This window comes from Solanum pennellii, chromosome 12, assembly GCF_001406875.1.
Source record: "Solanum pennellii chromosome 12, SPENNV200".
Classification (NCBI taxonomy): Eukaryota; Viridiplantae; Streptophyta; class Magnoliopsida; order Solanales; family Solanaceae; genus Solanum; species Solanum pennellii.
The window spans coordinates 6888881-6915920 of record NC_028648.1 but is presented as its reverse complement, the minus strand read 5'-3'; the positions used below and the strand labels follow the sequence as shown (position 1 = coordinate 6915920).

General features: G+C 34.9%; 1 protein-coding gene across 1 annotated transcript; it reads right to left on the bottom strand.

Annotated features, from left to right (window-relative positions):
• Positions 1-7944: 7944 nt before the first annotated feature.
• On the bottom strand, positions 7945-25752 carry LOC107007361. Its single transcript, XM_015205956.2, has 17 exons — positions 25535-25752; positions 24578-24758; positions 20970-21272; positions 20737-20826; positions 19845-20291; positions 19602-19709; positions 17002-17132; positions 16777-16909; positions 14598-14925; positions 13991-14508; positions 13694-13873; positions 13461-13619; positions 13151-13225; positions 12639-12819; positions 10176-10363; positions 9377-9592; positions 7945-8710 (listed from the first exon to the last, which is right to left on the bottom strand). Exons 1-17 carry the CDS (start codon positions 25711-25713, stop codon positions 8060-8062), a joined length of 4068 nt encoding a protein of 1355 aa, XP_015061442.1. The 5' UTR covers positions 25714-25752; the 3' UTR covers positions 7945-8059.
• Positions 25753-27040: the final 1288 nt, after the last annotated feature.

Here is a 27040-nt window from a genome sequence, read left to right as displayed (position 1 = left end):
TCGCATGTTTTTTTCTTTGTTTATTTTGTATGTGTTTTCTCTCTATAAACTTCTTTAATTTGATTTTCCATAGATTTCTGATTATTTTAATTGTATTTTTATTTAGGCTAAAGTTAATCTTTTGTGACTATATATAATGCAAATTGGCTATTAGTATCTAAAGTTCTATATTTACAGTTGTTGATAAATTTTATACATTAAAATAAGATTCCTCGTTTGATGTTATTGTGATTAAAATTCTTTAATTTGATTTTCCATAAATTTTTGATTGTTTTAATTGTATTTTTATTTAGGCTAAAGTTAATCTTTTGTTACTATCTAAAGTTCTAAATTTACAGTTTGTTGATAAATTTTATACATTAAAATAAGATTCTTCATCTGATGTTTTTGTCACAATTTTATAATTTTATTTGTAATTGTTGGATTTTGTTATTCGTTACATGCATGTACACGTAGAATTCTAATTGTTATAATGAAATATAAAAAAAAAATTAACATAGGATACACGTGCAACGCACGTGTGCTGAAACTAGTATATATAAATAAGTGGGAAGCTCTAAATTGAAAAGTTGAATTACCATTTTACCCTACACTAAATAAAATTATTATAAAAATATTAGTAATTAAATATTCTATCATTAATGAAAAAAATCATTTATATTCAACACTACTCCATAATGTACACATACATTGCATACTTAAAGTTTTATAACAATCAATTAAGTATTTGGTTATACAAAGAGGTGGGTTAATTTACTTTGCAATTGTCATTTATTTCAACATTTCAATACTTTAGAATACTTTTCATCTTACTAAACTAATTCAATGTTTGGTAGGTCTTTTCAACTTCCAACTATAGTTATAAAATTTTATGAATAGTCACTTCAGTTAATCATGTTAAATTCATTGAGATTCTCTTCTGGAGTTTCAATACCACCTGTCCTCTTCTTCTTTTTCATTATTTATCTTTAATGTGTCAGTTAAGGGGTTCCATACAAGGGCTGATAGATGCAGTTAAAAATGTTATTAGCATGAATAAATGAAAAGCGTGAATAAATGAAAAATGTTATTGCAATTTTTCCTATTGTTTTTATTTAGTTTGTTACGTTTGAGTATTACTCTACTAAGATGTTTGATGTTTTTGATTTGAAGAAGTAGAAGTTGTGTTAATTGCAAGAATGTTATGACTTGCTAATTTCTTTGATTTTATCTAATAATAATATTTCATTACTCGCGTGAAGTAGGAATCAAAATATATATGTTGATTTCAGTTCATTTTTGAAATTGTTTTTTAAAATAATCCTCATGAGTTATATTTATTATATCACACTCTCTAATTAGTTCGAGAGGAAAGTATTCTAAAGGATCTAATTTCATGTAGCAATGGTAGTTTCATCCATATTGAATCTTTAAATTGTTGAGTCTAAGTCTTTGTATTTATCTTGTCTATGCCAAAAGAGAACATTGTGAAACTTAGATTTTAATTATCAAAAAGTAGAAAAATAAAGAGTACGAGATTTAAGAATTGAATAAATTGCTATCTTTTAGGCTTTCAACAATTTCAATTATACCAAATAATACCAACTTCTTATGAACCATTCACATACAAAAGAAAAAGAAAGCATAATTAACAATTAATTAAGTAAATTAAGATGATAATAATATTTCATCGTGCGTATATATGTTAGAAAAAAGTTAGATTACAATTCTATTTCTACATTAAACTTAAAGGTTATAAATTATATAATAAACTAAATATTGAATAGTAAATCATCATATTAGTACATGAATTAACCATTTATGCACTTCTAGTCAATTTTATAATTAAGGATTTGTGTTCTTTTTATTAGGAAGATGTATAAACTTTCGAGTGTAAAAACAACGATTTTTTTAGTAAATACCAATAACTTTGAAGTGGAGAAAATATGTCATTTCTAATACAAAATCTATATAAAATAGTGTGTGGGGGGGGGTGTGTGTTGGTGTGTGTGTGCGCGTGCGCGCGCGCGTGGGTGGGCGGGCGTGTGTGTGTGTTTGACAACAAATCATAAGATTATGCATTTGATGTTCTCTCATATACCCTAATAATGTGAATAATAGAGACTTCACGATTATTCCTAGGTAAGCACGGACAAAATTCTTATTTTTCAAAATCATATGAAGATGATCATTCTATTTAACACGTTGGTTAAAATATTTCACACTTTTGATAATTTTTAAGTTAAGACTTTTTTCGTTGACCTTATTTTTTTTCTTTCATCTAGCAAAAAAATATTTATAACTTCAACAATTTATTGTATTGAATAAGTTGTATTGATGTAGATCACAATCTAATATGCAAAATCCTACTTTAATTTGTTATAGTCAAATCCAATCAAGAATAAATTAATTTTGTTTCAAACTTTGTATGTGATGTATGAGTTACGTCACAATCACTTTAATCAAAGGCCAAACATCATAGAAAATCACATATAGAATTCAAGTCCGTTTAAGGTCACTTTACAGTGAGCTCAATCTTTTTAACAGTGAACTCTTTCTTTTAATTCATTATCCTCCCAAGTAAACCTTTAGGGATACTTGGTGCAATGTATCACCTTAGGATCACAAGGAAAACCCTATATATCATCTACACAAGACAACACATACCATCATAGAAGTATAATACAACATAAACATAGTTAAGTCAAGACCTTCATTATATAGTCAACAAGATCAACATCATGCATAAAGACTCATATCATGTACATCTTCATAATAAGTAGACAAATACTACAATGTCATGCATAAGGAACACATTCATAGTGACATGCATTAGAACACCTTCCTAGAACTTCCTAAGGAGCTACTTCTGCAATGTCTAGATGGGTTCATTACTTCCACCTATCCTAAGTAACCTCCCTTGAGTCATTCTATTTACTTCAATTGTCCATTTTACTTTAGGGAAACTATAGCCTTAACCGACATAGACCATTTGATGCTAAACATGGAATATGATGTATCAGATGACTTTGAGACTTATGTTAGACTTCTGCTTTTGCCAAAACTTCTTTTGCATAAAAATTCAATCATTTTAGCTTTTTAAATTTTAGCATCTTGTATGATGTATGCTAAGTGTCTTGTGTAGGGCCTCTCGAAGTTCTATACGCTATGTTACTCCTAGGGTATACTTTTTGTAATGACATGCATGCAGGTGGAAGTGTTTATAGTTTATTTCTTAAGTTTGTTTTGTTACTTATACTCAGTTGATCTAACCTACTGAGTACAACTGGGTTGTACTCACCCCCGACCTCGATTATCCCTTTGATGCAGATCCTAATCAGGGTGAGCCTCGTAATAGTTTATCGGATCCAGCGGAGCTCTCTCTTTCAGATTTCAAGTGAGATCCTGCTCTCCGGATAGCCATTAGTCTCTATCTATCGTTTAAAGTCTTTAACTTACTTTTCAACGAATTGAGATGAAGTTCAGATTCTAGAAATGTATAGATGTTCTTATACTTATGCTACCAAGTTTTGGGATATTCCTTATTATTTTTCTATCATTTGTGTCCTAACTTCCCTTCGGGAGTCTCGTATGTGTGATTATTTCAGCTTACATATTGTATTGGGTTTCTTGGGGTGTGTGTCATCATGACCTTGACTTTTGGATCGTGACAATTCGTCATTAATGTATGTAAGGCTTCAATGGGAGTATTCTTTCCGCTCTCATACCTAAAATATTTTGATTATATAATTGAATATGTTTAAATCTAGGGTTTTACCCAATCTTCTTCAAGCCATGATTTTTATGCAGAAGTTAGAGTTTTTATGAAAGATCTCTCATGTATATCAATGAATTACTATGAAATACATGTTTGTTATATGATTATGATTCTCCAAGCATGTGTCAACATTATTTAGGGAGTTATTTGAAGCTACTTTTGAGTATTTTCAGGTTATGCATTATTTCAAGTAAGTTGTCTCATGTTTAATGTAATATGAATAAAAGTAAAGATATGTTTATGAAAAAAATATTTGAGCACTCGCGGAGTAACACTTCTATTCTATACACCTCCAAACTTGGGACTTAGGTTGGAAAGGAAAAAGTTGCAGAAAATAATCTAGTGTTAATTCTACGAGCATGTTTACGATCTATAGAAAGAAATCGTCGAAAGGGACCTAAATTTTGGGGGGAAAATGTTGATTCTCTAATAAGTTTCTATGTCTCAACAAAATGCCCGTCGAAGTATTCTAGACATAGAAAAAAAATTGAGTAACTTTTTGGATCCTACGAGAGGGTCCTTAGAAAATACCATGATTTATAGGAAGGGTCTCATGCATGGAAAGTGTTTCGGAAGTTGAGTCCTAGTACTTACCTAAGGTTAGCCAGTTCGTAGAAACTTCTACAGTTATAGGTGTAGAATCGATTCAGTAGTTTTAAGAAGGATATTCAATCCTGTTCACCCCTTCTAAGTCTAAATCCCAATTTTTTGACACCTTATTAAGAGTTTAGACACTATTGATCAATCCTTTTATGTTCACTAACACCTACAAGAACTAGAGCAAAGGATCCAAAAGGAGAAAGTTAGGGTTTTCAAGTCAATCTTTGAGTCACGCCAAGAACATAATTGTCCCTAGGTATGTAAGGATTTTCCTAGTGATGGACTGAGTTCATCCTCACACCCTACATATCAATTCAGACAGTAAGAGTTTAATTTAAGGTTATACCCTTATTTCCAAAAATTCTCGATATGAGTTATGTCATTGTTTTTGAATTCTAATTCTTGATTTTCAGTTGCTATATGTTATGCATTGAGATCTTTGAGTTGTTGTTCATGTTTATATGTTCGCATGAACCTTATTTGCTAAGTTTCTGTTGAGAATCTTTTGATCAAACATTTTCCCCTAAATTTATTTAATTAAGTTACAACTGAGCTCAAGAGTAAAGTATAAATTTTGAATAGAGTTTAAAGGGACTAGATAATTCCTAAATGTAACGTTTTTATATTGACAAAGTGAGCAATATTTTCATAAAAGTGTAAGATTTTCTCAGACAAAGTTAATACAGAGCAGTTATCTCTTAAAGAGGCTCTGTTAAGACTTTATCTCAACTCAGAGAAAGTATTTTTACTTGAGCATCGAGTTTAATATTTTGAAAATAGTATTGAGCACCGATATAAAAAAGGATTCAGACTGTTGGGAAAGGACACAACAAAACTTTAAGAACAAAGGTCAAAAGTAAAAGCTCTCGATATGTGCTGAAATCTCAAATTTCTGTATATTTTAAAATTAAAAACAAAAGTAAATAGGCTTACAAATAAACAAACCACTAAGTCACTAAGTTGACCACTTCTACATTAACTAAGCAACAACCATCTAATATCAAAAAACTAGAAAATAATACAATATGACTGCTAACAACCCTAGGAAACAGAAAACTACTAAAAAATTAAATGCGACCAAGACATACTTTGAATCAATCTTCAATACAGATAACTCACATTCTCGATAAACCACATAGTCAAGGTAGATTGGGATTGCACCGACTTTCAAGCGACTCCTCAGTGTCTTTGAGAAGGACCTTTATAGTGTATTCATGAGTTTAGTTTGTTCTATACCGCTACAAGACATATGACAGTTTTGACAGCGTGTATAGACGTTGTATCATCACGAGGCTCATAGTGATCGTTGTCTACTAGAAAAACTCTCTGCTAAAGTCGTTCGATGAGTTACTACCTTTTATTGTGAAGCTTTAAATGAATTTATCTCATTATTAATTGATGTGAGACACGCTTGGCACGTGCACTAAACTAGTATATCTCAAATATATGGATTTTTACTTTTAATACATAATACATAGAATACAAGCAAGTTTGGTAAATATGTAGTTTGGCGAAATGCTGTGGTAGACCCTTATACTTGTATCAGTTTGTATTTTAAACCCTTTTACTTACTCCTACGTGGCACTAGCTTGAAAAAAAAGTCAACCAACATTGAGCCCACAAGATAGTGTCACGTCGGCCGAAAAGGGAGTTAATATCTCAGATTGTCACTCAACTTTGCACTATTCTCTCAGAAAGTCACTCAACTTTCAATTTTCCCTCTAAAGTCACTCAACTATGCACTCTTCTCTCAGAAAGTCACTCAACTTTCAATTTTCCCTCAAAAGTCACTCAACTATGCACTCTTCTCTCAGAAAGTCACTCAACTTTCAATTTTCCCTCAAAAGTCACTCAACTATGCACTCTTCTCTCAGAAAGTCACTCAACTTTCAATTTTCCCTCAAAAGTCACTCAACTATGCACTCTTCTCTCAGAAAGTCACTCAACTTTCAATTTTCCCTCAAAAGTCACTCAACTATGCACTCTTCTCTCAGAAAGTCACTCAACTTTCAATTTTCCCTCAAAAGTCACTCAACTATGCACTCTTCTCTCAGAAAGTCACTCAACTTTCAATTTTCCCTCAAAAGTCACTCAACTATGCACTCTTCTCTCAGAAAGTCACTCAACTTTCAATTTTCCCTCAAAAGTCACTCAACTATGCACTCTTCTCTCAGAAAGTCACTCAACTTTCAATTTTCCCTCAAAAGTCACTCAACTATGCACTCTTCTCTCAGAAAGTCACTCAACTTTCAATTTTCCCTCAAAAGTCACTCAACTATGCACTCTTCTCTCAGAAAGTCACTCAACTTTCAATTTTCCCTCAAAAGTCACTCAACTATGCACTCTTCTCTCAGAAAGTCACTCAACTTTCAATTTTCCCTCAAAAGTCACTCAACTATGCACTCTTCTCTCAGAAAGTCACTCAACTTTCAATTTTCCCTCAAAAGTCACTCAACTATCCACTCTTTCCTCAGAAAGTCACTCAACTATCCACTCTTTCCTCAGAAAGTCACTCAATCTATTAAATTATTTTTAATTAAAATTTATTGATATTAATTATTTATATAACAAATCAAAAATTTTAAAAAATAAATTAAATCATTTAGTGATCCACCCACCTAACCCGACCCATTAAAAAATATGATATGACCCATTTTATTTTATCTTTAATCCTAAATTAATCCCTCTCTTTAACTTTGAATTAGGATTAGATTAATTTAGGATTAAAGATAAAATAAAATGGGTCATATCATATTTTTTAATGGGTCGGGTTAGGTGGGTGGATCACTAAATGATTTAATTTATTTTTTAAAATTTTTGATTTGTTATATAAATAATTAATATCAATAAATTTTAATTAAAAATAATTTAATAGATTGAGTGACTTTCTGAGGAAAGAATGGATAGTTGAGTGACTTTTGAGGGAAAATTGAAAGTTGAGTGACTTTCTGAGAGAAGAGTCCATAGTTTAGTGACTTTTAAGGGAAAATTGAAAGTTGAGTGACTTTCTGAGAGAATAGTGCAAAGTTGAGTGACCATCTGAGGTATTAACTCGCCGAAAAGGGGTAGAAAATTATTAATAAAATAAGTTCAGGAGGGCAATAGGACATTAGTATAGTATAAGTATGCCTCTGAGATTTCGAGCATAGGTTGAGAGAATACTTGTGCATTATCTCATTCTTTAAAATAAATACTTTATAGTTTTAATCTAAATAAAACTTGGCCGAATATCGGATTAGTAAGTCAAATTTATCTGAAATTTAAGTTCAATTTGAAGGTTCGACAATCGAGCACTTATCATCCTTCTCCATCCAACTTCTACCTTTTTATAAATACCAAACCAAGCCAAATCATCAAAGATATTCTTCAATATGTTAAAACGTGATTAAGTTATATGAAGTTTTTTAAAAAAGGGTAGAGGTAAGGGAGGGAATTACGGGAATCAAATCCTCACTAACAATGTGAAAGTTCAAGTAGTCAACCAATCAACTGAGATATAAAGTGAACTTAGTCTAACATGTCCTTTTAGTATCACATATGATCTTCATTTCTAGAGAAAAAAAAATAAATGAAAAGAAGTCCAGTACTTGGAGCTTTGCAAAATTAGTCATTCATCACTATAATCTATAGATATCTTATTTTTAAGAAAAACTTTTATCCAAACTGGAAAACAATTTAAGAGCTCCTAGAGACAAAGGAAACTCAACTGTACATTTGTGAACTGAAAATCTGAGAATGTAGTGTTCTAAACACAGTCTCTACAGAAGTAAAATCAATGTCAAAACCGTAACTCTTCCCGCCATACTGCAGATAAAGGTAACCTTTAGAGGACAAGGGTGGAGGTAAAATTTCCGATATCTCGAAAAACTCTCCTGTTATAGGAGGCACCGGTGTCTCTCTCTTCTTCGAGTAATAAACATCAGCAAGAAGAAGCCAAATGAGATCAGGATCTATTGAAGCGAGTCCAGCAAGGGCATTAATAGATGCATCTCGTAGGCCGACAACACCGCTGCATGCTACCCCAACTACAAGACCACTGACCTTTTTCAGAACTGCTTCCAGTGCTGAAGCACTATATTTATTCCGAGCAAGATCTGCAAGCAAGTTCAGCACTGCAGCCTGTACCTTTAGATCAGAAATCTCAGCTGCTGAATCTCCTGAAGATGCAGAACTACCTCGGTATGGAAGCTTCAAGTGAGTCTCCTCCAAAGAACCTGGGGCTCTCTTTTGAAATGGTGAAGTACTTAAAAAGCTCCATAAGTGTTTCCCATCTGTATGGAAACGCCGAGTAAAGAAGTCACCTCCACATATTTGCACGATATTACTAATTGTATTTGTACATCTTCGAACCGCCTGCTTATCAGTGAACAAGAAACCACTAATCAGATAACAGTTCTATAGGTGGGGATAGAACTACCATGAAAAAAAAACTTCTATTTCTCTCTGCTTTACCAGTTCTTTTCATTTCATTGGGTGGGGATGGGGTAAGGGTGTAGCAAGGACCAACGGCCGTACACCCAAGAACTATAAATTGGAGGGGTGTATCTACAATTCCTCCCAATCTGAAAAATTCTATTCACTTCGTCATACTACAGATTTCATTGTCTGGATGCGAATGATAATCAAATTTCACCTTCAGATATCTTGAGGAATCTAATGTTGGCCTATAAAACTGTAGTCGAACTGTGCAACAAAGAGAACAGTGGAACCCTAGTCATTGGACATAGATTTGCCTATTGCTACCAACATCTGATCCATGCATGAAAGCTCAAATTGGACATATTGCATTTATGCACTTGTTCATCCATTATGAATTCAGTTATTTCAACTTAACTACTTATCATCTGCACCCCCCTAATCCAAACCATAATAGGATCTTCTAATAACTCCTAATTTGCATTCGTGCTTACCCAGCACATCTCATACTTGTAGTTAATAGTCAAATAAAAGAAAGAAAAAGTTATCAAGGAGTAAAGATTAGTAGGTTTCCAGAAAATAAATATGTAAAAAATCACTCACCAATGGACTTTTATTTCGAAGACAGGAAACCAAAAAAGGCCACACTTTATTGGCTGCAGGGAGCAGTCTGTTCTCGGTAGTTTCATCAGCATCAACATCTAAAGCATCCTTAAGACTATTAAATGAACACATATGAGCCACATGTTCAATTGCCTCTTTGATTTCCTTCTCAAGCTTGTAGGCATCCTCCACTTTGGCTACTGTCAAAAATACATCCTAAAGACATTTGGAACAAAATAAATCAAAGGAAACTTCTATAACAATATTTCAGTAACTAAATAAACAGTTGTTCCTCTAGTAAGAAAAAGAAGGCAGTTGTTCCTTCAAGGAATTACAATATATGCAGAACATTCAATAAAATATGAGAGTGGATAGAAGAGAAAACCATGGCAAATTGAGGGAAAAGTTTATAATGAATCCTCAGACCTCAACTTAGACCTTCTGTCAGCAGAGTCAAAAAAATATATATAAGCAACAAGACTGACCAACTAAGACGAGTTATAGTAGGACAGTAGGAGAAAAGGTAAGTGGTGTAAGAGGGACTGGGCAGTTGGAGTTATCTTATCGAGAATAGGCATGATCCTATTTTTACTGAGCAGGAATGGGATTAAGGTTTGGGATTTCCTAAGGCCCATGCAGTCCTAATGCAGATGCAAGTGAATATATCTGGAAGAAATGGATCATATGTTTTTGCATTAGGAATAGAAGGTTCAGCTTTTTAAGAACTTATCTAGTATTGTAACCTTTTCGTTGTGAAGTTTCTTAATTGCAACACAGAGTATAAAGATCAAAAACATACATCAACTATATCAAGTGCTACCAAGGATGCTGCTTGATTAGCTGAAGCAAGTAATGGAGTTGCAGCTGTTAAACATGAACCTGCAATAGATCCAACTGTTTGTCTAAACCTTCTAAAGTCATTCATTTTGAACAGCATAGCCTCCCACTCTATTTGCATCTGAACATCATTAGAGTAGATCTGCGTCCCTATTAAAAGAAGAATACCAACATCAGATGCCCATAGCAGTCACTTGGGTAAACAGGGACATGAACTCCAAATAACGCGCACGACCCCGATGTTTCAATATTATGTAAGGAGTGTTCTTCAAACATGATTCAACACCAAAAAACATTGATACTCAAGAATAAGATATCACCATAATGCAGGTCAGCGTCATGGAGTCAAACAGAAATTACTAATATTATTATGTTTCTCATTGCTTGCAATTGGTAATCTCAAAATTTTATTCAGATAAATGCAGCTGTTTAAGCACTCCATAATAAGCTTTATCGTAAAATCTCCTTCTGGATGCAATGGATAAAAGAGAAATTTTACTAAGCTCCTATTTCAGTATACTTTTGTGAGAGCAAAATACTTTCAGTATCATCTTTTTGTCAAAGATCCCCTAATTGTCAGTAAAGTGCCTTCTCTGCATGTTTTACTGAGACGCCAAGAGAGCTGTTCTGGTCAGACAACCACAACTAGACATCCAGTACACTGAAAAGTTAAGTGGCCAGGTTGATAATTGGAATGGACAGTATAAAATATTGTCGGCTAATAAAAAATACCCTCTTACATGGGAAAACACTGTATCAGATAGAGGTTGCAGTAAATTTTGATGTGCAGCCACAAAAAGCAAGATATTGTCTTATGTTGTATTGTCCTAAAACTATTTCATACAAGCAGCAAATAATATTGTGTTTTATTGGCTAATCAACAACTATAGGTGAAGCAAAATTAATGTCTATTTTTTTGTCACACCGGTCCCCATACGAAATTTACTTTTATTCAAAATAACGTATTTCCCTATCAATCCAAGCAAACTTTCTTTGAATATGCAATTGTTGTTGCAAATGCCTTCTCACGTCTTAAAAAACACAATACAGAAATAAAAAGCGGGAAATAATACATCATCATACATTTAAATCAGTTAAACAATGATCTAATTATACACACAAAACCAGTTAAGCAACTACTAAACCCAGTAATAACATTGACTTACAAGATATGAGTTATAGCTCATTAGCCATACAACAATCATGTTTAGCAATTAAGGTCTTTCACAATTTTACTAACAGGAATCAAGTTAAAGGTCAATTTTGATAGCCTTGATACAAATGACAGAATAATAGACGTGGCTGGTTGAACAATTCCAAATCCAATACTATCACAAGTTGATCCATCAGAATTGGAGAGGGTTCTTTGTGTGATCGAAAGTTAGAAAAAATATTAGGATTACCTGTCAGTGACGTAATCCAACACTGGAGTACAAGTTCAGTGGCGTAACACATGAAACGGTGGTGGAAGTGAAGATCGATACACAAGTCATACCCAACAAAGGAAGTTTCAAGTATCTTGAGCCTGTAACCAAGGAAATGAGGAGATTGATGATGATGTTGCACATCACATTGGAGCAAGGTGGGTGAAATGGACGCTGGTATCCAAGGTACTGTGATAAGAATGTGTCACCAAATCTTAAAGGTAAGTTCTACGGGAGGTGAATGAGCAAAATATTGACCAATCAAGAACTTACACGTTTAGAAGATGAAGGTAGCTGAGATGAGGATGCTCAAATGGATGTGCAGGCATACTAGGAGGAATAGGATCAGGAACGAAGTTATACAAGATAAGGTGGGAATGACCTTCATGGGGGACAAGATAAGAGAAGCAAGGCTGAAATAATTTGAGCGTGTGAAGAGGAGTGTCATGGATGCACCTGTAAGGAGGTGTTTGAGGCTGGTTGTAGCAGATTTTAGGAGAGATAGAAGTAAGCCGAAAAAGAACTGAGTGGAGGTAATTAGAATGGACACGGCACATCTTCAACTTACTAATGACATGACCCTAAATAGGAAGGTGTGGAGGTTCAGGATTAGGGTAAAAAGTAGTAGATAGCAGAGTGTTGTAGTACTTCCGTCAGGAAGTGGCAGGGGGTAGTCAAATATTTTCCCATCTTCTCCGTATTTAGTAGTATTAGTTAGTATTTGTGTAGCATTCTATTCTTCCATTTTTACAACTATATGTTGCTTTGTTTATCTTGTTAGTTTGTTGTCATTATTTTCCTTTCAATCCTGTATTTTTTATACTTCCTTTGAGGCGAGGGTCTACCGAAAACAACTTCTACCCCATAGAGTTGTCATGGGTGCGTACATTCTACCCTCCCAGACCCCACTTGAGAGATTACACTTGGCATGCGGTTGTTGTTGTTGTTGTTGTGTGTGTGTGTGTATTCTCCAATTGTAACATGATTCCATGGGTACATACCAGATTCTGACGACCCCTTGCCAACATTTTCATCACTATATGAATCTGAATCATCAAAAAGCTTTTCTTTCCTCTTCTCCAGGTTCAGCTTTCTAGATTTCACATCCTCACAATATGCCTTTGTTTGATCCAGCAAAGCATTAGCCTCCTGCTTTGATGCCTTAACTATTTCTGCCATTGACTGAAGAATAGAGGAAGAATATAACCAGACAACTGAATAGAGGAGAGCACCACATCTAATTAATAGAATGTCAAGAAATCTAATAGACTAATACTAGCACAACTCGCAACAAATTGGCACTAAAGCATCAGAGTGATGTAATTTCAAAAGGTCTGATGCAGAGACTCATGAACCAAGTGAGCTTCCTTTCCAGGCAAGACAAAAGGAAATGGACTTCTTAATTTTAAGACACCGAATATGACAAAGACGACTGACTGCTATCCTTCTGCTATATCTATCAACAGCAAGTGTTTATCAAATTAGAGTACAGCAAGCAAATGTAAGAAATGACCTTCAAGAAGGGAATGGTCAAATCAGGATGTTGATGCCTTCCAAGAATTTCAAGCTCCATGGAAACAGCACGCATCTGCACAAATCACAATGTCATTTGTAAAGATATTGCATCTTAAACTAAAAAATAAACATACATCCAACCATGTCCATATATGCAGACACAATAAAACATACAATGAGAACTACAACAACAATTATGCCTCGTTTCAGAACTAGTTAAATTCGGCTACATAATAAAACAGAACGAGTAAGGAAAAAAAGGGTCATTTGTTGATTAAAATTTTCAAGATATCATTGTTGAGACATACTGGCTCTTCCAATAAAGGCAATATACTGTGACCCACTCCTATGTATGAAAGCATGGCAGCTAGTACATTTGGTACATCCGGATTAAGCTCCAGAGAGCGCAGCTGCCTGCATATTGAATCAATTATATAGTCTGAATTTTCTATAACCAAGTGTCCTACCTGCAAGAAGATACATGATTAGTGGATAACCTTCAGATGGCACAAAAAGTAAGAAATCCATGGCTTCTGCTTACTGTTGGATAGTCATGCATTGTGGCGATAATGTGTAACACAGCATCAGATGCACTTCTAATTTGGAAGTGAGAGCAAATAAGATTGTGAAGCAACATATAAAGAGATGAATGAAGAAATCCTGACGAAGAAAAATCTCTCCCAACGCACATAGAAAAGATGCCAATTCCATCAATAATAACCTGTTTGACAATAGCAAAACAAATATCAATATGATATCCAGCCACTAGCAAAGACGTTGATAAGATAAATAACACATGAAACCACAATCACAACAAGAGATGGGAAAGATGAATTTCCTGGTGCAACATCACATTGTCATTAAAGAAGTGTGAGCTAATGTTTGCATCCTCACAATCATATTGTTGTAAAGCAGCTGTATGCTCAATGGGCAGACTCCATATTTCAGGGGATAGGTATTCATGCAATATACTGCCAATGCAGTCAACTAAATGACTCCTTTCTCCCTTAACTTGGCAAATCTTCCAAACAGATCCCTTTGTTGTAGATTGTTCAATTTTCTGATGTTGACTAGCATCTTCTTGATATTTCTTATTTTCTAGTGGTTCCATTACATATGCTCTAAACATTCTGTTAAAGTCATCAAGTGCTTGATCTGACAAACCAAATATCAACTCATTCAGGATACACACAGCTGTACTGGCCTGACGTACTAATTGTCCTGAAGTAATCCTGCTATACCAAGATTGCCAACTTTCTTCACTGTATTCCTTCATCCGTATTTCAGAAACCAATTTCCGCAGGTTCTCCAATGGCAAGTCAATGATGACAGAGAGAGGCCCTTCACTTCGAGGGTCTAGTCAAAAGCAACGCAACCAGTAAAGTTACAAGTTTAGGTCGGGAAGGAAGTAACTATTCAGTAAAAGTTAAGAAAGGAAAAACAACCTGCGAATAAAGATAACCCTACAAGTCGAAGGATCCCAGCTACAGAATGGTACAGCTTCTGGCTGCCAACATAAACAAACCAGGGCGGCAAGCGTGGCAGCTGATGCTCATTCTTTATACTTTCCGTGGTATGTACTCTTCTATTTTGATTCTTTCTACTTCCCAGATTGTCAGAGTCAGCAGCTCTAACAGCTCTTATCTCTGCTATGGAATGCATGAACCCTGATGAGGAACGCTTTGCTGCAACATTCTTCTCAAGGGGACCAGCAAAAACTGAATTTTGACTCAGACAAAGGGCTAAAACATCCAAGAATTGAGCAGTTCTCACCTACACATTCCACTGAAAGGCATTACACTTACATCCAATCGAAAGAACTAATGACTAGCACTAATCTTAGAAAGAAAGTATCGCAGTGACATCAACATGATAAAGCACACAGGTTAGAAAGGTAAATATTGCAGTGATAGTACCATGATAAAGTACACAAAGAACACGGTATTGAAGCAGTTATGACTATCATGAAGTTCCGGGTCTCAAGAGATGTTTATAGATATGAAACAGCATTCTCTCAAAGAACCATGAAAAAACTGCCTCAATATGAAAGAATAGGCATTAGTGGAAGGACTGAGATGGCTTCCCCTGGCATCGTTGTACTGAGGCAAAGATATTAAGTGGTTCTAGATGACCCTCATAATCAAAAAATCTAACAGTCAAAAGAAGATGGTAGAAGTAGGTGACCATTTTCATGAGAGAGGGACGAGCAAGTGACAAATTGGGAAAAAATATAGGCAGGCCTTCAAAGCACCAGACAGATAGACAAATGGGTAAATCTGATGGAAAGATTACGGTTTCGTCATTATCCACAAGCTCTCACAGGCGGGGTAGGGGTATCAAGCAGGGCATAGATGGCAGCATAGGATCCGATTTGGTATCAGCAGCTACGTGCCACACTGCAGTAATCCAATATGTGGTTACGCACGGTACTGAATGAACATATGAAATAAAGGCAGGCAGTATGAGATGTAGCGAACTCTATGATACTGGGATAACCAATCAGACACATTAGAGTATGCAAATGAGGGCTTATGAAGCGCAAGGAAGCATGAGGAACTTATAAATGAAAGTAAAAACATTCCACATATAAAGACAAGAACTAGGTGATGTGCCATAATACTGTGATATATATTTCTCTTTTCTTTTCTCTTAGATGAGTGAAGAAGCAGTTTTAATGGAACGGAAGATTAAAGGGGAAAGAGGACAAAGTCTGCTCTCAATAAACTAAAAAAACAGAAAAGAAGAGTTAAAAAGTGCTTGCTTGTCATCTAAATATATTGGTGTGATGTACCCGGGAACAAAAGCCATTTGACGCCCTAGGTTAAAGAAACTACTGCAGTGCTAGATCGTAAAATGAATTTACCTGTTCAAAAGAAATAAAAAAATATCTTCCTCATTTTTCCTATGAATGACCCAACCCAAGCAAATCGTGAAAACAGACCTGAAAGCTGCCCCTGCTTCCTTCACGTGAAATGCTTTTGTGGTACTTTTAAGACTTATCTGACTCTTGGTAGCAAATGTTTTTTTTATAATTGGGTGTAAGAACCTAGATTTTGCGCATCTCGACTAATTCCACGGAATACCTGTAATCTCCTACAGTAGGTAACTCTGTCCACTAAGACTAGGACCTCAAAATTATTTTCTACACAATTTTTTCCAATATGATATACGAGATAAGTGCTTTGTTCCCATATCTGCCACTGCTTTTTTAAGCTTGTGGATTAGATGACATTGCTCTCATAAATTGAAGATATAGGTTTTTTTGTCATAATAGGTAATTAGGTAGAACTCCATCGTGTTTGTATATATAGGGTATTGTTTTAATTTGTCTACATAAGTATTCTGACCAGAATGCAGGATGATGCAAGAAAAGAAAAAACTCTACGACAACAAATGCTGGTAAGTCAGAGCAGCTCCACGGAAGTTCACTGACAAGTGAGAAAGCAGGACAATAGTAGACCATCATGTCATACATCCACTTAGCCCCCACCCCTCCAAGCAAAAGAGAACCCATAAAGAAAAGGACAATGACCCCAAGCAAAGAATTGATAGCTCAGCATCATGACAAAAGATTCTAACTTTAAAGGATAGAAACAAAAAAAACACTAGGCCTGTTGCACTTACAGGTGACTGAAGGAGATAGTCTGCCACGAATTGTGGCCCTGAAAAATAGATCAGTACTAGCAATTTCTGGGAATGTGCAATTGCATGTAATTCATCAGTTCCAAGGACCACCTTTGGAAGCTTTTCAACAAGCCTGTGAAGAAGATGTAAAATCCATAAAATAAAGTGCATAAGCCGCTGCCACCTACATATGTTTCACCAGAGAAAAATTAGGACTACAAAAACCTGTTAAAAATCTCTTCAACATCATGTTTTACGTGAAGCTTCCCATGTGATGAGAGCAAATGTCCAAAGAACGACTGTGAAGCTGAGGACACCTCCTCGGAGTCATCACATGCCAAAATACATAGACTTTCCTGCATATTTCAAGAGCCAAGAATACATTCAGAATAAATTATTAGGTTACTGAAAAATAAGAGATACTCCTGCGAAATCATGTACTTCAAAGAAGCTTCCAGACTGCTAATAAAAGACCCAATGGCACCAGAATGTAAAACCAAAGAAATGCAATTCACTTAACTATTCAAGAGTCTCAGTGCATTCCACTTTGCAAATTTATAATTGTTCCAATTCGTCAAAAATCATGGCATCACAAGCTAGCAAGTATTACTAAACAAAGATTTAGAAGGAGCAGATATTTATCAGAAACTAAATTAAGTGCCAATTACAGCATCCCACACTGTCGTAGACTAAGGTAAGGAAACATTTTTGATGCAATAGTGATTTATGTACCATTTTGACAGACTGCAGGCTAGCAGCAATGAAAATCTAGTACATCAAGTTCCATGAGAGGAAAGCACAAGAAGAAACTGGTATATGAAAATAGGTTATGTAAGTGGCTCAGACAATCAGATACAGTTCACGTCTGTTAGAATATCATGTTTTATTGTTAGAACTGTTCTTCTAAGTTGGCCAACTTAGATATTGTCCCACAAGGTAAGAATATGAGTAGTTCACACATATGAATAAGTATGAACTGTAGTTGATTCCAATCAAGTCACTAATGCATATCTTCTTCTCTCATGTTTGTGATATGGTGTCAAAGCTTCTCCTATCATGGTAAAGATCAACTTCCACATATCATAGGTTAGCCCTATGCCGCCCACCTCAACAAAGTGTTTCACTTTTCATAATATACTATTCTAGCATCACACCAGAGATCGCCCCGGTAGTATCTCTCCTATTCTAGTAACCGTTCCAACAGCACCATGCCTGTCTCTGATGATCATTCCTAGGGTACCAATTATCATACCTCTTTCCTTGCAATCCTTCCTGTGGTACTAAGATTATTTTTGGTAACTTTTCATTTGGCACCATGCCTCTTTTCCAATGATCACTGTAGCATCAAACGCTGTCTGGCCAATATTCCAACCACTTCGCCAGCACTATATCTGACAAGATTCCATTGACTTCCAGCAAGGTTTCCCATAAGCTGTTCCAGCAACAATAGTCAAGCAATTTTTCCATACATCCACTAATCTTAAAATTGTTTACTTTTCTGCATTTTCAAGCTAAGTAAAGTCAAGTTTTTTTCGTTTTCCTCACACTGATTTTGATGAGGTGATTTAGAAAATACTAAGTTGTTAGGTTTGATATTTTCCTACGATTGATAAATCTCATATGTGTAATACATGTCTTAAATTCAATATTACCTATGCCATAAATACATCTCTGACTCTCGCCCCCAGATTTTGGTCTAGTGGTAAGAGTGCAATGTGTGATGTGTGGGTTAGGCACACGTCACAAGTTCAAACCCTTCCGCAAACAAGAGCATGGCATTTAAGTGGAGAAGGGCAAAGAGTGCCCATTATCCACCGAGTCTCAAATTGTGCATCATTTGTCCTCGGAGATTCCTAATATTAAGAAAAAAATACATATCTTTGTCTTATAATGTCGATCTTTGTGAACCAATTTGGCTGTGATCTAGAAGCACATGCACAAGCCAACACGACTCGGGAAGTTTGAATTTTTCAGGATATCGCAATGGATTATGTATGTTTGACATCTCAGGGAATAGTACTGTGAAATTCCACTTCTAAGGGCACTATGACAGAAAGAGACAATTTTAAAATACTACAAAAGACCAAAGTGCTAATAGAATTGGTCCACAACACCAGCTAAACAGGTCTTTAATTTATTTTCCCTTTTTAAGTCATGTGAAGTCTGAAATGATATGCAACAGCTTTCTCCATACATGAGTGCATACTACTTCTCACACAAATAAAATATGATTTGCATATAAGAAGGAACTTTGTTTCACAATTAATAATCCCATCCAATAAAATCAGCTAGAGCAACTGCAATCTAAAAAAACACAGATCTTAGATTCTAAGACCAACTTTAAAATAAGATAAAAACTGCAAAATACACTTCTGTAGGCACAATAACTTCAACTCCCTCAATTCCAAAATGAACCGTCTTACTTCCCTTTTTTATTCTGTTTGAAACTTCTCTCAAGAGGGAATTTTTCCCTTTACTACTTGAAAGTCAATTGGTCCTGTGTCTATTCTTATTAATCTTTAACTTATCAAAAGGTATTCTCTCTACCTACTTTTGAGCCATTATGATTTAAACTACAATTCAAATGACGCATTATGATTTAAACTACAATTCAAATCAGTGCTACTCTGAAAGTTCAAGCAGAAAGAATGAGTATCTCAGTGCCTGAGACAATTCAAATCAAAAGAAGAAGAAAGAGAGAATTGAAAACTTGACATGAAAGAGAAATCCATCTTGGGCTGGTATCTTTCATAAAATCCACATGGACACAGTAATTATTGGGTACCCAAATATGATAAAGGTATAAGTTCCAGTTTAGAACTCACCAAAAGCATCAATCTGCTTCCACTCAACACACAACTGCTTTTTGATAAGAGTCCCTGTATTGCCACCAGGAGTCCTCGTCTCACTTTTCTGCTTGGATGCAAGCAAAGCTGGGAACACGATATTCAAATATTAGTTTACATTGTTTCTCAAAAAAATATATAAGGGAATTATAAATTTAAACTGACTTGATATAAAATCTTCTAAAAAAATTCAAGTGCCACTGAGAACTTTTTATAACCTACATGGGGATAAGTTGCACATAACAGCTTATCAACATGCGACGAGGTATCAACAACCCAGTCTTTTGTACGAATTATACGCAAAGATCTGGTCGTGTTTCTAGGATTAACACGTTCCCCCTCTGTGGAGCTAAGTGCAATGGTGCCCCTGTCAACAACCTCACTCAAATTTTGGTCATGCGTAGTAGAGGGCAACTGACGAAGTGCCTCCAGAAATGACACTGAAGATTTCTCTTTCTTGACGTCATCAAGGAGCACACCAAGAAAAGGCAAGTTCAAATCGTCTTCGAGAACTATCATAAGAAATTCAGCCAAGCTTCTAATTGCTTGGTCCAAAGCTTCGGCACTCCCAGCAGCCCCACTAATAAACGTTTTTGAAATATGCATAACTTTGCCAATTTGACTAACAACTCCAGGCAAAAAGAAAGCTAAAGCATCTGCAGTGCCAACCTGCCAAACATCAATATAGAATTGTAAAGATGTAACTTATATGAACCTGAACAGCAACGCTACGTAAGATTGACTGCTAGAATAACAAACTGGAAGTAGTAAAAATAACAAAACTCTGACAATAGTCTAGGCATAAACATATATATTTTGACAAAGAACTCGTGGAGATGTATCATCGTATCACATGGATAAAAGATACCTTGGTAAACAATGAACTTAACTTCATAAATTTTCATGTATTTTGAACTTTTTTTGACCATGTCTGACTCATTTTTTGGCCAAATTCTAGCATTAATTGGAGTAAGGAAATTAATTCTGTATCAAAGACACAGCCTCAAAGGAGTAAAGTCATTGAACCTATGAAGGAATAACTGAGAACACCGAAAGCCAATAACGTTAGAGCCCGCAAGGGAGGAAAAGCAGCCAGAAAGGAGAGAAGAGGAACCTTAGCAACAAGTACTCTCAGAGTGGAGAAGGCTTCTATCCGAAGGCTTGCACTGCCTTGTTGCCCTCGTGCTGCCTCAACATCTGCTACCTGTGAATGCCACGAACAATCTCAAAAGTAAAATTAGAACAATACTATGAAGACTGTAAGGAAATATGTCTGCCTCGAAGAGACTGGAGAAAAAAAACATATCGTACGTCCATGGCGGGACGACCGGATAACAAAATATATACCTTCAGCAGAAGTGATAGCCAATGTCCAACAGCAACAGAAGCAGTTTCAGACTGTAGAAATGCAACTAAACACTCTTCTTCCTTGAATTTAAGTTTTGAAACAGGTGGAGAGTGCAAACTTTTTCTTTCCAGAAGCAAAGGCCAACCGCTTATTTGTTTGCATGGGCAGGACTCACTGGAACAGCAATGCAGATTAAGCAAAAGTGCTTTGAAACACCTTATCACTCCTTCACGGAACTCTTCTGAAGCCTCCATTGGAGAAAGCAACGCCCCACGAGTCAATTTCTTTGTTAATACAATGAACTGCAAAAACAAACCATGGGTTCTTGAGAATAGTCCCTATCAAACATCAACTAACAATTCCAGTGGAAGACTTACTAAACGACTTTCCAAGCAGAATATTCAACTATAAGATAATAGCGCACACACAGAGCGTATGGACTATTTGACCCTCAACAATGATTTCCAGAACTACTTGAACAGTGAATGCACTGTATTTCTGGGAAGGTTAAAAAAACTAAAAGGCCAAATTCACTGTTCAATCCAATAAAGAATGGACAGCAAGTAATTGTACAACTGTTAGTTTAAAATCTTGCCTGAACGACAATATTAGCCTTAAAAACATGCAGAAGTTCATAACTTCAAATGATATTTGTTTGTGCTGTTCACTAATAAAACATCCAATAGGTAAGCATGCTCAAGTTCTAGAAGACATAATTTCCAATCTTATCAGTTCCGCTAGAGTGTTCGTTCATTCACACACTTCCTAAGTTCCACTCGGAATTGTAAAAGTATAGAGTCCATTCACTATTCCAGTGTCAATTATTCCTACTTGGCGAAACTTCTTTCTAAAGGATTATGGTTACTGTGTCATGTATTTTTGTAGTATCACATGTAAGAAAGTAAGTAACCAGTGGACAAACGTGAGCGTGGGGCCTCAGGTAACTCTAGGGGATCTATATGATCCAAGTAGACATCAAGTCCATACTTCCAAATTTTCTAAACCCTTTGGGCATGGATAATGGTATTAGAGAAAGAAGAGATAGCTAAAAGCAGGAGACAGAATACCCCGAGAAACAAATCCCATAAGCATAACCGGCAATATTTTTTAATTCTCCAGAGGGAGCTGTCAAACCCAAGTGTTAAAAAACTAAGACAGGATGAGATTGTGAACATCAACATCTAGTTCATCTGCTACTGGTATTTGTCGAAAGAAGAAAAGAGATTATCTGCTGCTGGTAGTAGGAAAATATGGCTTCGAATGAGGATTATTTGATGTCAAAGGAATATTCAGGCTCAAAATACCTAATTTCTGTCCTTCCTTTTACGTTACTATATGTTTTTACGAAAGCAAAAAGGGGAAAACAAGGAACAACCACATGTATAAAAAGAACGGATCTTGAAAAGGCTTAAATCATACATGAAGTATTTTATATCAACTACTTGGTCCTTGGCTCACGCTATGCTTGAGTTGTTGAGGATTGTCTTGTTTTAGGAGCCCGAGCCCAAACTTAGCTTTGTACAAACCTCATATGATACTTTTGTTCTCATTCCACTAAACAAAATTAAAAGAGCACACAAGACATCAAGAAAGGGACGGAGTCTCTACAAATTAGTAATTCAGAAAGCCAACTGCAAAACAAAGACAGAGAAATGGAATCTGATATCTTAAAACCCCAAAAAAAGACAGTTATAATTCCTTTGAAAGTACTTCTAGCCCTCTCTCCAGAATACCCACATCAGACAATGAGGAACAACCTTCTGAACCTCTCCCAGTCTCTGTTCTAAAGCCCTATAGCTTCAAGCTATATACTATTTTGAAAAAAGCAAAGTAATACACTCCAAGCTACAAATTGGAAGTTGCCGCTTAATGTTCCAGATTAGAAGAATAAGAAGGGTATCGTCTTCACCCAAGGTGTACAATAAACAAATACAACCAGTTACATGTTATATTATTTTCTATCTTGAATCTAGTAGCAGAAAAAATGGGATCTGAGCAGCAGATTAGACAAAAAAGTCCATTTCCTGAAGCTACAAATAAAACAAAAACCAAATTTTTTGAAAATATAGCAGACTTAACTGAGTTTAATTTATATTCCAACTATAGAAACCAATCTCAAGCTTAAGCTGGACTTGTTTTGTTCAGAAACCAAGCTGAATGTTAGTTTTAAGCATTTTTAGCTTGTTTGGAACCTAGCTTAGCTTCCTAGTCATTGACATTTCTATTTAAACTATAAGATATCACAAAGAATACTTCACATGCGCAGTGCACTTAAGTCGTAAAGATAGATGTAGCATAAGCGAGGTGCTTTGCCTCACAAACACGGTACTTCGGTTCACACACCAAACCAGTAAGGTGTGTGCTTCATTAGATGTCTAGCTTTTAACATTGCCACCTGGCTCCTTTACCTATCAAAGGTTCCTTTAACTTTGCAGATGACACTCTCTTACCTCTTTCACGGTCGCCCCAATAGTTTTACTTACATCATGGATATGAGATGCTAATATGGATTTAACAGGGTGGTTCCAAATAGCATCTACTAATATTGCAGAAAATATTGTTCCAGAAGTCTAATAGCCTCAACCAATTCTAAAATAATTTTATTTATGGGCTATCTGAAAGAGAGTTTTGTAATTTCTTTTGTAAAATTCTTTCTAACTCAAAAAATTAGTTTGACAACTCATAGGTTATTGAGTGCAGAACCAAATAATATGTATATCTAGCAAAATGACATACAATTAAAGAACCATTATGAGCCCCCAAGTCTAAGCTCGAGTGAAAAAAGGTGGAGGATATGTGGCTTAGGTCGCAGGTTAAACCCCACACCATGCAAAGTGAAGTCTGGTATTTAAGTGGAGAAGAGTAGAGGGGCGGACTCATTTTCCACCGAGTTTAGAAGGCTGTGATTGGTCCAAATGGCGGGTCATGGACGGATTTCTCGGTTATCAAAAAAAAAAGAAAAAAAGAACCATTATAAAATAAATATGTTAGGACCATCAGAAATTTAGAACAAAAAGACTAGTCAATAAAACCTGAATCAGAAACTTAACTCTGCATGTTTCTTTAATCAGAAATTAAAAAAAAGTTTTAAAATTGATTGACATTATCGTCTCCACTTGATTTTTTTTTTAACTCCTCTTTCATATAATTCGTGGTTTGTATCATCCAAATATTTCTTCTTGAAAAACAAATGCATTTTTATTATATTCTTAGTCATCTATTTATTTCTTCACACACACTTAAGGCCAAGCTGAGAATCTTCAGGATATAAGAAACTACATTAAGTTTGATATATAATAATCACAAAAAAAGAAAAGCATCACAAAGCTATTGACTTAATGCATGTGAGACCACATAACAAGCAACACAATCACGAACAGAAGCTGAGAACTACGTTCAGTGACTTTAACGGGCACCAGACCACAAAGTATTTAGAGAGAGAGTAAAGGAAATTTATTAACTAATAGTCTAGAGAAAAACAATTCCCAAATAACTTCCCTGCCTAAGTTGGAAAAAGAAAGGTCAAGGTTTTTCTTCAACTATTACTAACCATTGGTAACTAAAATAAGGAATACATCTATTGCATTTGAAAAGGAAGTCTAAATACCTGATCCACAGACCCTAAACAGCACTTCTTCAGAAGTTCCTCAAGACAATGAAGAGCACCTTCCATCACAATATCACTCAATGTATTAGGCCTCATATATCTTTCATTAGAACCAACATTGGGTGATGATTTGCTATCAACAGCAGCATCCAGTAGAAGCAACAAAGGAAACAATGTATAGCTGGAAAAGAAAAACTAATCATATATCTTCCCATCGAGGAATTAAGAGACAAAAGAATGAAAGAGGAAAATACATAAGAAATAATGCAAGAATATAACTAATACAAGCATTACTAATGTCAGCATTACTAATCCACCGTGTCTGTCACGGCATTCCTGAAATATTTCATATTATCATTGTGATGCGAGTATCACTTAGTAAACAGATGTGCCATGCTGCACAATTAAGCTTGTTAAACCATGTTATATCATTGTACTATATGTTTAAAATCTTAGTTAATATATAAAACCGAAATAGCGCAATGTGCTAAATTCTACAAGTCAAGATGTTATCACTTCTTCGTTGTCATTTGATAATGGGAATAACAAAAGAATAAAAGGACTAATGCAACATATTCTCTGTGAAGGTTTTACAGCAATAAGATAAACCAAAGCAAAATGGAATTGAATATGTAGGTACTTTTGTTCCATTACTGGTGGAAATACAGGTAGGAGTCTTAGCCAATTCCCTGCCACACCCAGGGCGTATTATATGGACAAATAAGTAGTGTATTAAGACTAAAGCATTAAATTTGCCCCTAACTTTTGGCTATTTGCATTTTTTCTAATGTAATAAAATTGCGCAAATACAAGTTGCTTGAGCTTCCAAAGTTCGTGTAAAAACAAAAGAACAATCTAAGAAAAATTAAACAAGTTTCCATAGCAAAATTTAGTTAGAAACAACAGGAATTGTTTATATAGCAAGAGAAAATGAAGAGCTAAGAGGTAGAAACATACTCAAATAAGGATTGGAGATCATCAGGAGAAGAGCGGCGAAGAAATTGAAGAAGATGAGTGAGGGTTGAGGGGTTTTTCTTAGGGTTTTGGTGAAGTTCGAGCAGTTCAATGCAGTAATGTTTGAGTTCAGAAAACATGGCGCTGCTTCCACCATCTTCGTCGCCTCTACGTCCTTCCATTGGAAGAAGACGGAAATAATAATAAGGGAAATAAGGGATTATGAGGTTATATATGAAATTTCTAATTTTTTCGATATTTATTTATTTGTTCTGTTTATTTTAATTTGTTATAAATAAATATAAAGTTATCGAAATTGGTTCGTGGAGCCCATATGGCAAATCTTGCGAATCAAGAAACTTGAAGGGTTGGGATGAGAGTTTGAGGGTTTGCTTTTCTTCTTTTTCTTTGTAATTGTATTTTTTTTCAACTTCAATACTAAAATTCTATGAATTGATTATGTTTTTAACATGTTTAACAAATGTATGTGAAAGTAGATAATAATATAATTATAATACATATTATACAAATGAGTAGTGATGCTTTAAACCACAATATCATATCTTGTTAATATCAACAAAATGTAGATCAAGTACTGTTATTCCAATAATTCTAGATAAAAATCTAGCAAACATATTTTTAAAAAAATAATAATAACAATTTTTTTTTGGCAAATAAATAAGTAAAGAAAAATTAAAAAAACAAATTTATAAACCAAAGAATATATACATTCTAAACTTAGTTGTTTTAATTCAAATTAAATATAACAATTTTGGTTTATGAGTCGTACCTCGCGAAGTCTCAAGAGACGGAGCTTATATGAATCAAACTAAAAAGGACAGTTTCAAATTTATATAATAAAACAATGTTTTGTTTACATTAAAAAAAGTACAGCAAATATATAGTGACTATACAATATAGCTCGAAAAGTTATAAAAGGTATATACTGACTATACAATATAGCTTACTTATACATAAGCTATACACTAACTATACATTATGATGCACTCAAAAAACTGAATATAGCTTACTTATACATCAAATATACATTTAGTATACATGAAGTATACACTGATTATGTAATCTTGATCAACTCAAAATTATATCTAAACAGTACCAACATTTAGATATGAAATTTTCTCAATATTTAAAATATTTTTATTTTTAATTCGCTCGAAGGGATTCATAGTTGTGGTACATCAATTTTTTTTAAGAAGATAATAATAATGATGATGATGATGATGATGATGAGGAGGAGGAGGAGGAGGAGGTGGAGGAGGAGGAAGAAGAAGAAGAAGAAGAAGTAGACGGAGAAGCTGAAAGAAGAAACTGGCGAAGACAACAAAAATGGAGGTGGATGAAAATTCGTCTATTTTTTGAAAATCAAATTGACCGAATAATTATTTGATGTAGTTATTCTACTAAAAAACCCTAATTTTAGATGGATTTAAAAATTCTTATTCTAATCATGTTACAATGATCATTTGATGTAATTGTCCTACTACCCCC

What these genes read in the sequence shown, in the direction of transcription:
- LOC107007361 (XM_015205956.2), bottom strand. Translation starts at nt 25,713, where the DNA reads ATGGAAGGACGTAGAGGCGACGAAGATGGTGGAAGCAGCGCCATGTTT. An exon ending in GTTGAAGAGATTTTTAACAG is followed by an intron (nt 16,910 to 17,001) that starts GTTTTTGTAGTC and finishes TCTTCTTCACAG; the next exon opens with GCTTGTTGAAAAGCTTCCAA. An exon ending in TGCCTTTATTGGAAGAGCCA is followed by an intron (nt 13,226 to 13,460) that starts GTATGTCTCAAC and finishes TGATTTGTGCAG; the next exon opens with ATGCGTGCTGTTTCCATGGA.